At 51.8% G+C, this 12,303-nt stretch overlaps 1 protein-coding gene across 3 annotated transcripts in view; it reads left to right on the plus strand.

Annotated features, from left to right (window-relative positions):
* Positions 1–11,092, plus strand: part of WDR13 (WD repeat domain 13) — a 14,142-nt gene extending 3,050 nt beyond the window's left edge. Inside the window, exons 2-11 of one of the 3 annotated variants that reach the window (XM_012652369.1) lie at positions 3,682–3,825; positions 4,623–4,702; positions 5,358–5,598; positions 6,013–6,122; positions 6,240–6,370; positions 6,988–7,295; positions 8,114–8,294; positions 8,393–8,534; positions 10,224–10,342; positions 10,768–11,092. In XM_012652369.1, the coding sequence (XP_012507823.1) occupies positions 3,682–3,825; positions 4,623–4,702; positions 5,358–5,598; positions 6,013–6,122; positions 6,240–6,370; positions 6,988–7,295; positions 8,114–8,294; positions 8,393–8,534; positions 10,224–10,342; positions 10,768–10,952 (1,641 nt within the window). In that variant the 3' untranslated portion in view covers positions 10,953–11,092. The other 2 variants (XM_012652370.1, XM_012652371.1) reach the window with 2 other exon arrangements.
* The last annotated feature ends 1,211 nt before the right edge of the window (positions 11,093–12,303 follow it).

Here is a 12,303-nt window from a genome sequence, read left to right on the forward strand (position 1 = left end):
TCTTTCTATTTTTGGTAGAGACGGGGTCTCGCTCTTGCTCAGGCTTGTTTCGAACTCCTGAGCTCAAACAATCCGCCCGCCTCGGCCTCCCAGAGTGCTAGGATTACAGGCTGTTGATGCTTTTTGTCAACTGCAGAAATCTCGTTTCTGACATAGGCTATGGAGAGTTGCCACCATTAAGCCTTTGGGGGTTTTGAGAACTTTGGCTTCAGAGACAAATGTTTTTCCACCAGGAAATGTTGAAATTTAAGTTATGACCTCATGTCCTAACCCCTACTTGGCCCATTTAGGAGGAAACTTCCAGGGATGAGATTAAGTGTCTCCATTCCAATTACACCTCAGCTCCACGGCCCCTCCCATTTCACCATCTGGCCTTGATTCTCAGCACACCTGTGTCACCCCAAATCCTTAGGCTTCCCCTCAAATCATGCTCCACTTTGTCCCCTGAAGTCGGGGCCCAACTCCAGCTTTTAGTTCAGCCTGTGATAGTAATAAAAAGCAGACATGGCCAATGTGGCCCAGGGCTTTCCTTTGCATTTCTAAACTCTGGGAACCAAATAAGCAGGAGGTGTATTAAGGAAGGATGAGTCTGGAAGATACATGGCCCCTGCCTGTTTCTTCCACCGTTGGAGTCACTATGCTGATGCATATGATCCTCAAACAGCTCTGGCTTGTCTGTCTCTTCTGTCCAAATCTGTTTTTGTTGTTCATTTAGCTGGGACCCTCACCTGTTACTCTGACAGTAAAATAGCCCTGAATCCTGTTAGAGTGAGTAGGACTTGTCCTCCATGAGCTAGAGCTTCTTTTCTAGATGTCATGATGGTAACCAAGGTCACTCACAACCTCTAGGAGCTGCTTCTGGTGACTCGATACCACCAGGCCTGAGACCCTCCTTTCCCCTACCCACTGACCTGCCATTCATGCAGATAAATCTGCCTCTTTCTCTCCAGGCTCCTGAGAAACTGAAAGTGCCTTCTGTCATCAGCTTGTTCAAAACGCATTTTTAGGCTGGGCATAGTGGCTCACACCTGTAATCCCAGCGCTTTGTGAGGCCAAGGCGGGAGGACCACTTGAGGCCAGGAGTCCAAAATCAGGCAACATAGTGAGACCCCATCTCTACAAAAAAAAAAAAAAAGCCAGTCGTGGTGGCACACACCTGTAGTGCCAGCTACTCGGGAGGCTGAGGCAGGAGAATCCTCTGAGTCCAGGAGTTTGAGGCTGCATTGAGCCATGATCCTGCCAGTGCACTCCAGCCTGGGTAACAGAATGAGACCCTGTCTAAAAAAAAAGAGAAAGAAAAAGAGAAAAACCCAACCACTTTTAATCTAATAAAATCACGTAAATGTTAAAAAAAAAATGAAACATGCAGAACATGTAAAAAATGTAAGAGGTGGCTGTGGTCATTCTAATTCAGATGGCTTCTGCACCAGAATTATTTCTGGCTGAAAGATGTGTTACTGGGAAAAGTTTTTAAAACAACTAACAGCCAGGCACAGTGGCTCATGTCTGTAATCCCAGCACTTTGGGAGGCCAAGGCAGGAGGATCCCTTGAGGCCAGGACTTGGAGACCAGCCCACTCAACATAGTGAAACCATGTCGCTACCAAAAAAAAAAAAAATGTCAGCTGGTCATGATGGCATGAGCCTGTATAATCCTAGCCACTTGGGAGGCCGAGGCAGGAGGATTGCTTGAGCCCAGGAATTGGAGGCTACAGTGAGCTATGGTGACACCACTGTGAGCTATGATCGTGCCCCTATATTTCAGCTTGGGCAGCAGAGTGAGACCCCATATCTTAAAAAACAAACAAAAAACCTAACGATAGTCAACATTAACTGGGTATTTCCTCCATTCCAGATGCTAGTGTAAGTTTTACAAGTATTAACTCATTTAGTCCTCACAATAACACTATGATACAGCTGTTTTCAGATAAGACTGAGTCACAGACAGGTTATGTGACTTGCCTGAGACTACACAGTTCATAGTCAGTGGCCAAGTTACACTGCCTTCTGAAATGTACTGTCTCTCTAGATAATAGCAAATGTTCACACAACAGATGTTATAAACACTTCATGTGCATTAATATCTAATTTATACTTATAACAACCCTATTTTATCTAGTATCTTATGCCTTATAGGATGATATTTTTAAAGTAATTTTTGAAATTTTAATATATGAATATTGTGAAAGCAACAACAAAAGAATTAATTCCAACAATGAGACAGTAAATCTCCCAGGCATCCCTGACTCTCCTGTGATTTCCTCCAATTCTTCCAATTCTTTGCAAGCGGAGTGTTGGGATGAAGGGGTGGGGCTCTGTCGAGGGAGGGTGAAAGTGAATGGGAAAGGCATTTATCACAACATCTCTTATGGTGAAAAAAGAGCATGGAAATAAACCCAATGCTGATCATGAATAGGAGACTAGTTCAATAAAATGTCACCCTTGAACTCCCTGGGCTTCAGAGCTCCTCATCTGTAAAATGTGGATAGCATTATAAAAGGACCCACAACATTCAGTTATTAAGATTAAATGGGGGCCTGTAAATCCCAGCACTTTGGGGAGGCCAGGAGGGCGGATTGCTTGAGGTCAGGAGTTTGAGACCAGCCTGAGCAAGAGCAAGACCCTGTCTCTACTAAAAATAGAAAAATTAGCCGGGCGTGGTGGCACGTGCCTGTAGTCCCAGCTACTTGGAAGGCTGAGGCAGGAGGATCACTTGAGCCCAGGAGTTTGAGGTTGTAGTAAACTATGATGATGCCACTGCACTCTAGCTGGGGCAACAGAATGAGACCCTGCCTCAAAAAAAAAAAAAAGATTAAATGGATTAATATATGTAAATCACCTTGAACAGTGCCCAGCACATTGTCCAATAAATGTTAGTCCTTCTTGATAAGGCTACATATTTATGCAGTGAAATAGAGTTCATTATTTAGCAATCATGATACAGAAGGGTCTTTTTTTTTTTTAGACAGAGTCTCACTCTGTTGCCCTGGCTAGAGTGCCCTGGTGTCAGCCTAGCTCACAGCAACCTCAAATTCCTGGGCTCAAGCGATCCTTCTGCCTCAGCCTCCTGAGTAGCTGGGACTACAGGCCTGAGCCACCACGCCCAGCTAATTTTTTCTACTTTTAGTTGTCTGGCTAATTTCTTTTTATTTTTAGTAGAGACAGGGGTCTCGCTCTTGCTCAGGCTGGTCTCGAACTCCTGACCTCAAGCAATCCTCCGGCCTCGGCCTCCCAGAGTGCTAGGATTACAGACGTGAGCCACCGCGCCCGGCCCAGAAGGGTATTTAATATCATGAAAAGACACTGATAGCTTAGTTACATGGACAGGGGAGGTGCTGAATCAATACAATACAGTGTGATCTATTTTTGTTAGAACACAGTAAAAGGGTAATGTGTCTCTTCATTTCAGGTGGCCTTAAAACATTGTTCAGTTGATTGTGTTTGTTATGAAATAGTGTGGATAATTAACAGTTTTGCAAATTGTGTCAGTTGGTGTTAAGATGCAATAGGAAACTACTAAACCTTATATTTCAACCTTGTAAATTCTGTTTATCCTGATGACATTAAGATAAACAATTTGAAATGCAGCTTCCTGTTGGAAGTTGAAATAAAGATAATTATGATAGCCTTTTGGATCCAACCCTCAAAGCTTGTTTTGCCTAATTATATCTTCTGCCCTTAGAGACTCAAGCCTCAAGCTTTCTGGCGGCATCCAACTCCAACCACTCCCCGTCATGCACACATAACCGGCTCTTCACATCGCAGGGGTGTCCGGAGGCCCATCAGTCACTCTAAGAACTGGAGAACTTTCCAGGCGTCTCTGCATGTATGATTTTTTCTTATTCTACTATTCAAGTTTTGCTTGGACAAGATTATGCTGCTAAAAAGCGGCCTACAGCACTCTTTCAAAAGAAAGTCGTGTTTTTCTTTTTTCTTAAAAGTCGTATTTTTGATTTCTAGGGAGTAATTTGCAGACTCACTTGTCCCTGTGGCCCTTAGACATAACCCTGTGTATACAAAAAGTGCCATTAGGGAGTGGGTAGAACTCAAGGGGTGGAGCCTCCGTTCTCGTGTCGTAAGCTATGGTCCCTCAGTGCGCCTGCGAGACTCCCACGCCCTGGGAAGGATTCCTATCGATTCGCTCTGCGCTCAGCAGTTCTTTCTGGTAGCAGGCGGCCATCTTGCCTGGAGCCCGAGAAAGGGAGGAGACAGAAGGAACGGGCGACAGTGGTCTCAGTGCCGCCCCGGGGGCCTCAAGAGCCGGAGGCAGCCCCGGAGGTGGTCCCCGATCCTGGGCTATGCTCTTGGACCTGAGAAGGGAAGGCGGAGGGCGGCGGGGACAAGATGGGTGGGGAATGTCAAGCAAGGATTGCTAGACGGGGGAGGGGCGTTGCCATGGCGACCGGGGAGGGGCGGTGTCAGGTCTGAATCCTGCTGTGTGTCACCCAGACGCTGCCCAGGAAGGGCAGGGCTGGGGTGATGACCATGGTAACAGCCGGGTGGGATTTCGCGACATCCCCGCCGCGGAGGGATTCGGTGTCCATGGCAATGGTCGCTTGGCGAAGAGGGCGGAACTAGATCCCTTCGCTTGGAACGCTGACATTCCAGACCCTTGTCCTGCAGGCTCCCGCAGGCGGATACGCCAGAGGAGGAGGCCGGGGAATGGCCGCGGTGTGGCAGCAAGTCCTAGCAGTGGACGCGAGGTGAGGCGTGGGGTCGAAGCCCATGGGAACGGAACTTACTGTGGTGCATGCGCAATGGCGATAAGTGAGGCTGGGCGGAGAACTTGCCTTATGTGGCTGTGTGGGCATGCTCGAGGTGAGCATGCGCAGTAGTAGGGTGTTGGGGCACACCCCTCAGTGAGATGCCCAGGCCAGAGAGCGTTCAAAAGAGCATGCTGGGACAGTGCCGTCAGATGTGGGCATGCGCAAGCAGGCCGCCTTTGGGAGGGAGTGTGGAGCTCAGCCTGGTGACATCCTGGCCCCCAGGGATGCTCCACAGACTTCTCTTACCGTCATCATTTCCCCTTTCTGACCCTATCACCACCCCACACTGACCCCTATTGTCATGTCAGTCTTTCTTCTATCACCATGCTAGACTGACTCCAGTTATTGTCTGCACGGACTCAGTCACCCCATACCGACCCCAGCAGAGCTGCAGACCGACTCCATTGTCCCCTTACTGACCTCATCACTATGCTCGTTATTACTGTAGAATCACCCCCATCACCACTGCTGATCACTCTTGCCACCCTGACCCTAATCACTGCCACACACCTCATTCTCCTGCCCTATCCCTTGAGCTGATTGATTCCCTCTGTCCTGTGCCTGCTGCCTGCCCCACCTCCTGACCCCACAGGTACAACGCGTACCGCACACCAACGTTTCCACAGTTTCGGACCCAGTATATCCGCCGGCGCAGCCAGCTGCTGCGGGAGAATGCCAAGGCCGGGCACCCCCCAGCGCTGCGTCGGCAGTACCTGAGGCTTCGGGGGCAGCTGTTGGGCCAGCGCTACGGGCCCCTCTCCGAGCCAGGCAGTGCTCGCGCTTATAGCAACAGCATCGTCCGCAGTAGCCGCACTACCCTTGACCGCATGGAGGTGAGCTCCTGGCCACACCACCCACTGTGCACACCACTTGCCTCCACACATTCACTCCACAGACTTTTGTCAAGCATCTGCTGTGTGCTGGACACTGTTCTAAGCTCTTGGCATCAGCAGAGGACAAAAATAAGCCAATAGAGCCAAATAAGTCAGTAAACAGACAATAAACATGATAAACAGGTCAATAAACATATAGCAAGCATATCTTGAGTATCTACTGGGTGGGATGAGGGTGGGAACAGCAGGACTAGTAAAGAAACCGCTGCAGCAGTGTGTGGGAGCAGTGATGCTGGTGGCAGGGGACTCGGTGAGAGAGGATCTGGTTCTGGGTCGATTTTGAAGGCTCCACACCTCAAAGGTTCTCGGGGGCTGTTTTCAAGATGTGCCCACCCTGACCCTCTCCATTTGCAGGACTTCGAGGATGATCCTAGGGCCCTGGGAGCCCGTGGGCACCGCCGTTCCGTCAGCCGTGGCTCCTACCAACTGCAGGCACAGATGAACCGTGCTGTCTATGAGGACAGGTATGCACCAAAGGCAGCAGAGGGCTGAGTGATTTGTGAGGAGGAGAGGGACCATGGGGCAGTGGCAGGCCAAACACTTGTACCTACTGTTACCCGTCATTTCCTATTGGGGCCCAGGCCCCCTGGCAGCGTGGTGCCCACCTCAGCGGCAGAGGCTAGTCGGGCCATGGCCGGGGACACATCTCTGAGTGAGAACTACGCCTTTGCGGGGATGTACCACGTTTTTGACCAGCACGTGGATGAGGCAGGTGAGCCAGTGGGTGGCGGGTCCCATCACTAAGTGTTTGCCCAAACTGTGGCAGCCATCCAAGGTATCCTTTCCCGAATGCAAGTCCCCTGGCACACCTATGAAGGAAGAATTACCATCTGTAAAGCCTTTTACAAACTAAAAAGCTCTCTGCAAAGTGGTCTGCAAAATCCTGGTACTTTGTATACTGTAAAGGACCTCAGAAGCTTAAGAGAGCACTTTGCAGCAGGTTGCCTGGGTTCGTGGGTCACTTGGAAGAGTTCAAAGCCTTCGCTGATGATAAATCCCCCTGCAGAGGTCAGAGTGGGCTTCAGAGTCTCAAGGGCTTTGCAAACTGCCAAGACCTTGGTGATTATAAAGTGCTTGCTAAGATGTAGAAGCTTTTCCACATTGCAGAAGACTTTTGCAATCTGCAGAATAGCTGCTGTGATTTAGAGGGGGGGCTTTTGGCAGAGGGCCTTCTGGAGTTACAGTTCCCTTTGCCAGCCAAGGAATGCCCTTTATTGAGGCCACTGTGCTCATGCAGTGGGGCCCCAGTCCCTGGCACACACGGCCTTTTATAAATGAAAGTGCTCAGTGAGTGTGCTCCCTCCCACAAATGGCTCCTTGGCCTTGCAGTCCCAAGGGTGCGATTCGCCAATGACGACCGGCACCGCCTGGCCTGCTGCTCACTCGATGGCAGCATCTCCCTGTGCCAGCTGGTGCCTGCCCCACCCACCGTGCTCCGAGTGCTGCGGGGCCACACCCGTGGTGTCTCCGACTTCGCATGGTCCCTCTCCAATGACATCCTTGTGTCCACCTCACTCGACGCCACCATGCGCATCTGGGCTTCTGAGGATGGCCGCTGCATCCGGGAGATCCCTGACCCTGATGGCGCTGAACTGCTCTGCTGCACCTTCCAGCCCGTCAACAACAACCTCACTGTGGTCAGGCTCCAGGGCGCCCGCTCACCGGGCGGGCATGCCGGGTCAGGAGGGCTCAGGGAGTCAGAGTACAAGTGTGGGATGGCCTAGGGAGTCTGGGACCCTCCCAGGCCCATCACAGCAGTCCTACTGTGGTCAGACTCAAAGGGAAACAGGTCAGAGGACAGGGGAATGCAGTCCTTGGTCTGGGCTGGCTTTGCTGTGGTAGACTTCAGGGGAGCACTGGTCAGAGGTAGTGGTCCCATCCGCCGCCATCCCACTGCAGAATGATGAGGCTGGAACCTCGTCTGGTCTATCAGTAGCAGCTCCACCATGGTCAGACCCCAGGACAGATTGGTCAGAGAGCAGGGGAAGGAAATTAAAAGTCTGGCATGGCCCGGGGGGGGTGGGGGAGAAATACAGGGGAACTGGCTAAGGGCATGTTTGTGGTCGGGGACCCTTCCCGTGTCAGCAGTAGCCCCACAGGCTCCAGGCAGGAGCCCCACAGGCTCCAGGCAGGAGCAGCCAGGAAGCAGAGGAAAGCTATCCTTAGAGGCCTGGGATAGCCCTGTGGTTTTCGGACTGCAGGGGGACTGGCTGGGGGGCAGCATTATGGCTCTGAGACCCCTTCACTCCCATGAGCAGCTGTCCTACTCTCGGCAAATTGCAAGAGGGGTTGGCTTGGGAGGAGGATTACATGCCTGGGTCACCTTCTCATCTGCCTGCTGCAGCCCCACTGTGAGTAGAGACCAGCCAGTCCTGTGAACAGCAGCCGTGTTGTGGTGAGACTCAAGGAGGGACTGGCTAGAAGCAGGATGATGGTGCGTGCACTCTACCTGCAGGTGGGGAATGCCAAGCACAACGTGCATGTCATGAACATCTCCACGGGCAAGAAAGTGAAGGGTGGCTCCAGCAAGCTGACAGGCCGTGTCCTCGCCCTGTCCTTTGATGCCCCTGGCCGCCTTCTCTGGGCAGGCGATGACCGCGGCAGTGTCTTCTCCTTCCTCTTTGACATGGCCACAGGTAGGCAGGCTATGGGCCTGCATCTGGGCACCCACCCTCCAGGGCTCCAGGGCCCAGCACACACCCTTACCTTCGCCTCCCTCCCTCCGCTGCTGCAGGGAAGCTGACCAAAGCCAAGCGCTTGGTGGTGCATGAAGGTAGTCCTGTGACCAGCATCTCAGCCCGGTCCTGGGTCAGCCGTGAGGCCCGGGACCCCTCGCTGCTTATCAATGCTTGCCTCAACAAGCTGCTGCTCTACAGGTGGGTCCTCCCCGTCAGGGCCACCTGGATAGAGGGCCTGCCTCCTTCAGCAGACTAGACAGGAGCCGGTCTCTTCCATTAGATTAATTTCACTGAGGGATCAGTAGAGCAGTAATAGTAATGGCAGTAGAGAGCACTTACCTAGCAATTGCCGTGGCCAGGCCCTCTTCTCAGCACCTTCTACATATCACCTCATTTAATTTCATACCAACCTGTGACGTAGGTGCTATTATCTCCACTATGCAGTGGAGCAAACTGAGGCAGAAAATAGACTAGGGTGCCCTTAGAGCAGAGGCCTGTTTTCTTCCTTTCTTTTTTTAGGGGGGTGGGTTTATTTTGGGAGGGGTTACTGTCCCCACTTACATTTGTCATGGTACCCAAGTACAGTTCTCGGCCTGGGCCATGCACTGGAATGACCTGAAGAGCTTCAAGAAATCCTGCCCCAGAGCTGGGCACAGTGGCTCACACCTGTAATCCTAGCACTCTGGGAGGCCAAGGCAGGAGGATCACTTGAGCTCAGGAGTTCAAGACCAGCCTGAGCAAGAGCGAGACCCTGTCTCTACAAAAAATAGAAAAAAAATAGCTGGGCGTGGTGGCACGCACCCATAGTCCCAGCCTACTCGGGAGGCTGAGGAAGGAGGATCCCTTCAGCCCAGGAGTTTGAGGTTGCAATGAGCTATGGTGATGCCACAGCACTCTAGCCTGGCGGCAGAGCAAGACTCTATCTTAAAAAATATATATATATCCTGCCCAGGCCCCACTGCAGGCCAGCAGTTTTAGAAGCTCTAGGGTGGTCCTGGGCATTGGTAGATTGAAATATTCCCTAAGTGATGGCTGGCCAGGCCTGAAAACCACTATCCAATAGGATGCTTTTTATTGTGCTATTTTATTTCTCTTCTCCTTTTTAAAAAATTCATTCATATATGTGTATATATATATGTATGTATATATATATATATATATATATATATATACTTTTAAATTTTTTAATTTAAATGTACTCTTAAGTTTTTGCCCATTTCTCCCTTCTCTCCTCCTGCCACTGTAAAGCATGTGGACATTATGTATTTTTCGTATTTCGTTTTTTCTTCATGAATCCTAGGCATGCACATGTACCCACACGTTTTTACAGAAACGGGCTCCTCCTACATCCTCTTCCACGTCTCATGTTTCTTACCAGACAAAGCCCCATGGAAATCCATCCCCCAGGTCACCCACAGGAGCTGTGGTTCATTACCTTTAATGGCTGTGCAGTTTTCCACAGTGTGGGTGTACCATGGGGTGTTCATTTCCTCTCTGTGCCCATCTTAAGACCACAATCTTTTAGAGATCTTAGAAAGAAAAACTAGTGAGTGAAACTGCGCAGTTTCTGAATCGTCACCAACTCACACATCAGCCGTATTTACAGATTTATGTGGTCATCTCGAACCTGGATCTCAGTCAGGCACGGTGGCTCACGCCCATAATCCCAGGACTGTGGAGCCTGAGGCGGGAGGATCGCTTGAGGCCAGGAGTTGAAGACCAGCCTGGGCAACATAGTGAGGCCCAGTTTCTATAAAAAAAAAAACTGGATTTCATGAACCTTGAAAAGAACTCGGGCACAAGGGTGGGGACACAGACTGGCCCACCACTGGTCCCCCTTCTGGGGCTGAGGCTGTGCCGTAACCCACTCTCTTGTCCTCCCCTCAGGGTGGTGGACAACGAGGGGACCCTGCAGCTGAAGAGAAGCTTCCCCATTGAGCAGAGCTCACATCCTGTGCGCAGCATCTTCTGCCCCCTCATGTCCTTCCGCCAGGGGGCCTGTGTGGGTGAGTCCCATAGGGACAGGGGTTCTGGGCAGCTGGGGAAGGGCAGTGACTGGAGCTGGTGCCAATCTAGGGCTTATCTGAGCACCAGCTCAAATATCATGACACCCTGATGCCCTGACTTCCTGGGCCTTGTAACCTCTCACTCCCCAACAGCCTCACGCTGGGACTCACAGCCCCAGACAGCTCAGAGAACTTGCACTCTGAACACAGACCCCCGAACAGCCCAGAGACCTCACACTGCACACAGAACCGAAACAGCCAGGTGACCACCCATCTAAGGATGGGCCCCTGTCAGACCCCCCCCCAAGCCACGCTGGGACCCCACACCTCAGACATAAGCCCCTCAACATCTCAGACGCCTCAGGGGCTTCACACCCAGGGTGCCCCAGGCACCTCCTGACGGCCTCTCCCTCTCACTTTGACAGTGACGGGCAGTGAGGACATGTGCGTGCACTTCTTTGATGTGGAGCGGGCAGCCAAGGCTGCTGTCAACAAGCTGCAGGGCCACAGTGCACCTGTGCTTGACGTCAGCTTCAACTGCGACGAGAGCCTGTTGGCCTCCAGTGACGCCAGCGGCATGGTCATCGTCTGGAGGCGGGAGCAGAAGTAGGGTCCTGCCGCTGCCCACTGCCCCACTCCACCCTCAGCCTCGTGTTGTAAATAAAGTTTCTGTGGTCGTGCCGAGGGCCGGCTCCCAGGTCTGCCGGGGGCGGGGCGAGGGAGTGGGCAGCTCCAGGACCCAAGGTGGAATGCGGATCATTTACTCATTCGTGCATCAGTGTTTTCAGTCAATCGACAAGCATTTATTGAATGTCTCCTGTGTCACAGGCACCGCCTTCAGTGTTTTACGCAGTCATGCATTTGACAGACATTAGTGAGCACTGACTGTGCACCAGGAACTGTTCTAGGCACTGGGGATCCAGCTGTGACTAAACTGATGGAAATCTCTGTCCCTGTGGGGCTTGCATCCTAGTGGAGGCAAGTAGACAGTGGACAAAATAGATAATAGGTCACTAACAACGAGTGATGTGAAGAAAAATAAAGCGAGGACGGGCGACAGTTGAAGGAGTGAGGGGGTGATGGGCTCTTTTTGGTGACATCACCAAGGAGGACATTCCTGACAGGGTGACATTTAAACAAGACCTGAATGAAGTGAAAGGGAGCCACGTGTGTGGGGGAGAAGAGAGAAAAGGCAGTGCAAAGGCCCTGAGGCTGGAGCATGCCAGCAGGATCATTGTGTAGGTGGAGTCTTGCTGGGCCAGAGTGTGACAGTAGATGAGGTCGGACAGGTCAGGCGCTGTAGGGCTTTGTGAGCCACAGGGAAGACTTTGGCTCTTTTTCTGAGTGTGGGGTGAGTCGCGAGATAGTTTTAAGCAGAGAAGGGATATAGTCTGACTTGATCATGGCAACCTCCCTCTGGCTGCTGTGAAGAGAGCAGATGTAGGGGTGAGGGTGGAAGCAGGGGACCCAGCTGGAGACCACTGCAAGAGCAGTGATGGGGACTTGCACCAGGCTGGCAGCAGTGGAGAAGCTGGATAGGGAATATTGGGTTTGACCCCAGGGGTTCATCATGTTAGGCTGGAGGACTCTGCTGGCTCCTCAGGGGGGCTGAGGCTCCCAGACTCTCCCACATGGCAGCCCAGGCCCCACCCCTGTCTGTGCATTGGGATGTTTCCAGCAAGCAAGGAGCAGAGGTGTTGAGTACTTGGTGCAGGGGCAAGCAGGACCTAAGGCTGAGCTGGGAGGTCCTCCTGTGCAGTGGCAGCGATGGGGAATCTCTCTCCATCCCTCGGACCACCCCTATCCATGCCCACCCAAGGCTCAAATGCAAGCCCTGAAGCAGCTCAGAGACAAAGAAGTAATGTTCAGTATTTGAGGGGAGCCCCAAGTGAGAAGCAAAAGCTTGGGTATTGACCAGGGATAAATAACCAAAATCCCTTGTCAATGGCCTAAGTCACCAG

This window comes from Propithecus coquereli, unplaced genomic scaffold (assembly GCF_000956105.1).
Source record: "Propithecus coquereli isolate 6110/MARCELLA unplaced genomic scaffold, Pcoq_1.0 Scaffold388, whole genome shotgun sequence".
Lineage (NCBI taxonomy): Eukaryota > Metazoa > Chordata > Mammalia > Primates > Indriidae > Propithecus > Propithecus coquereli.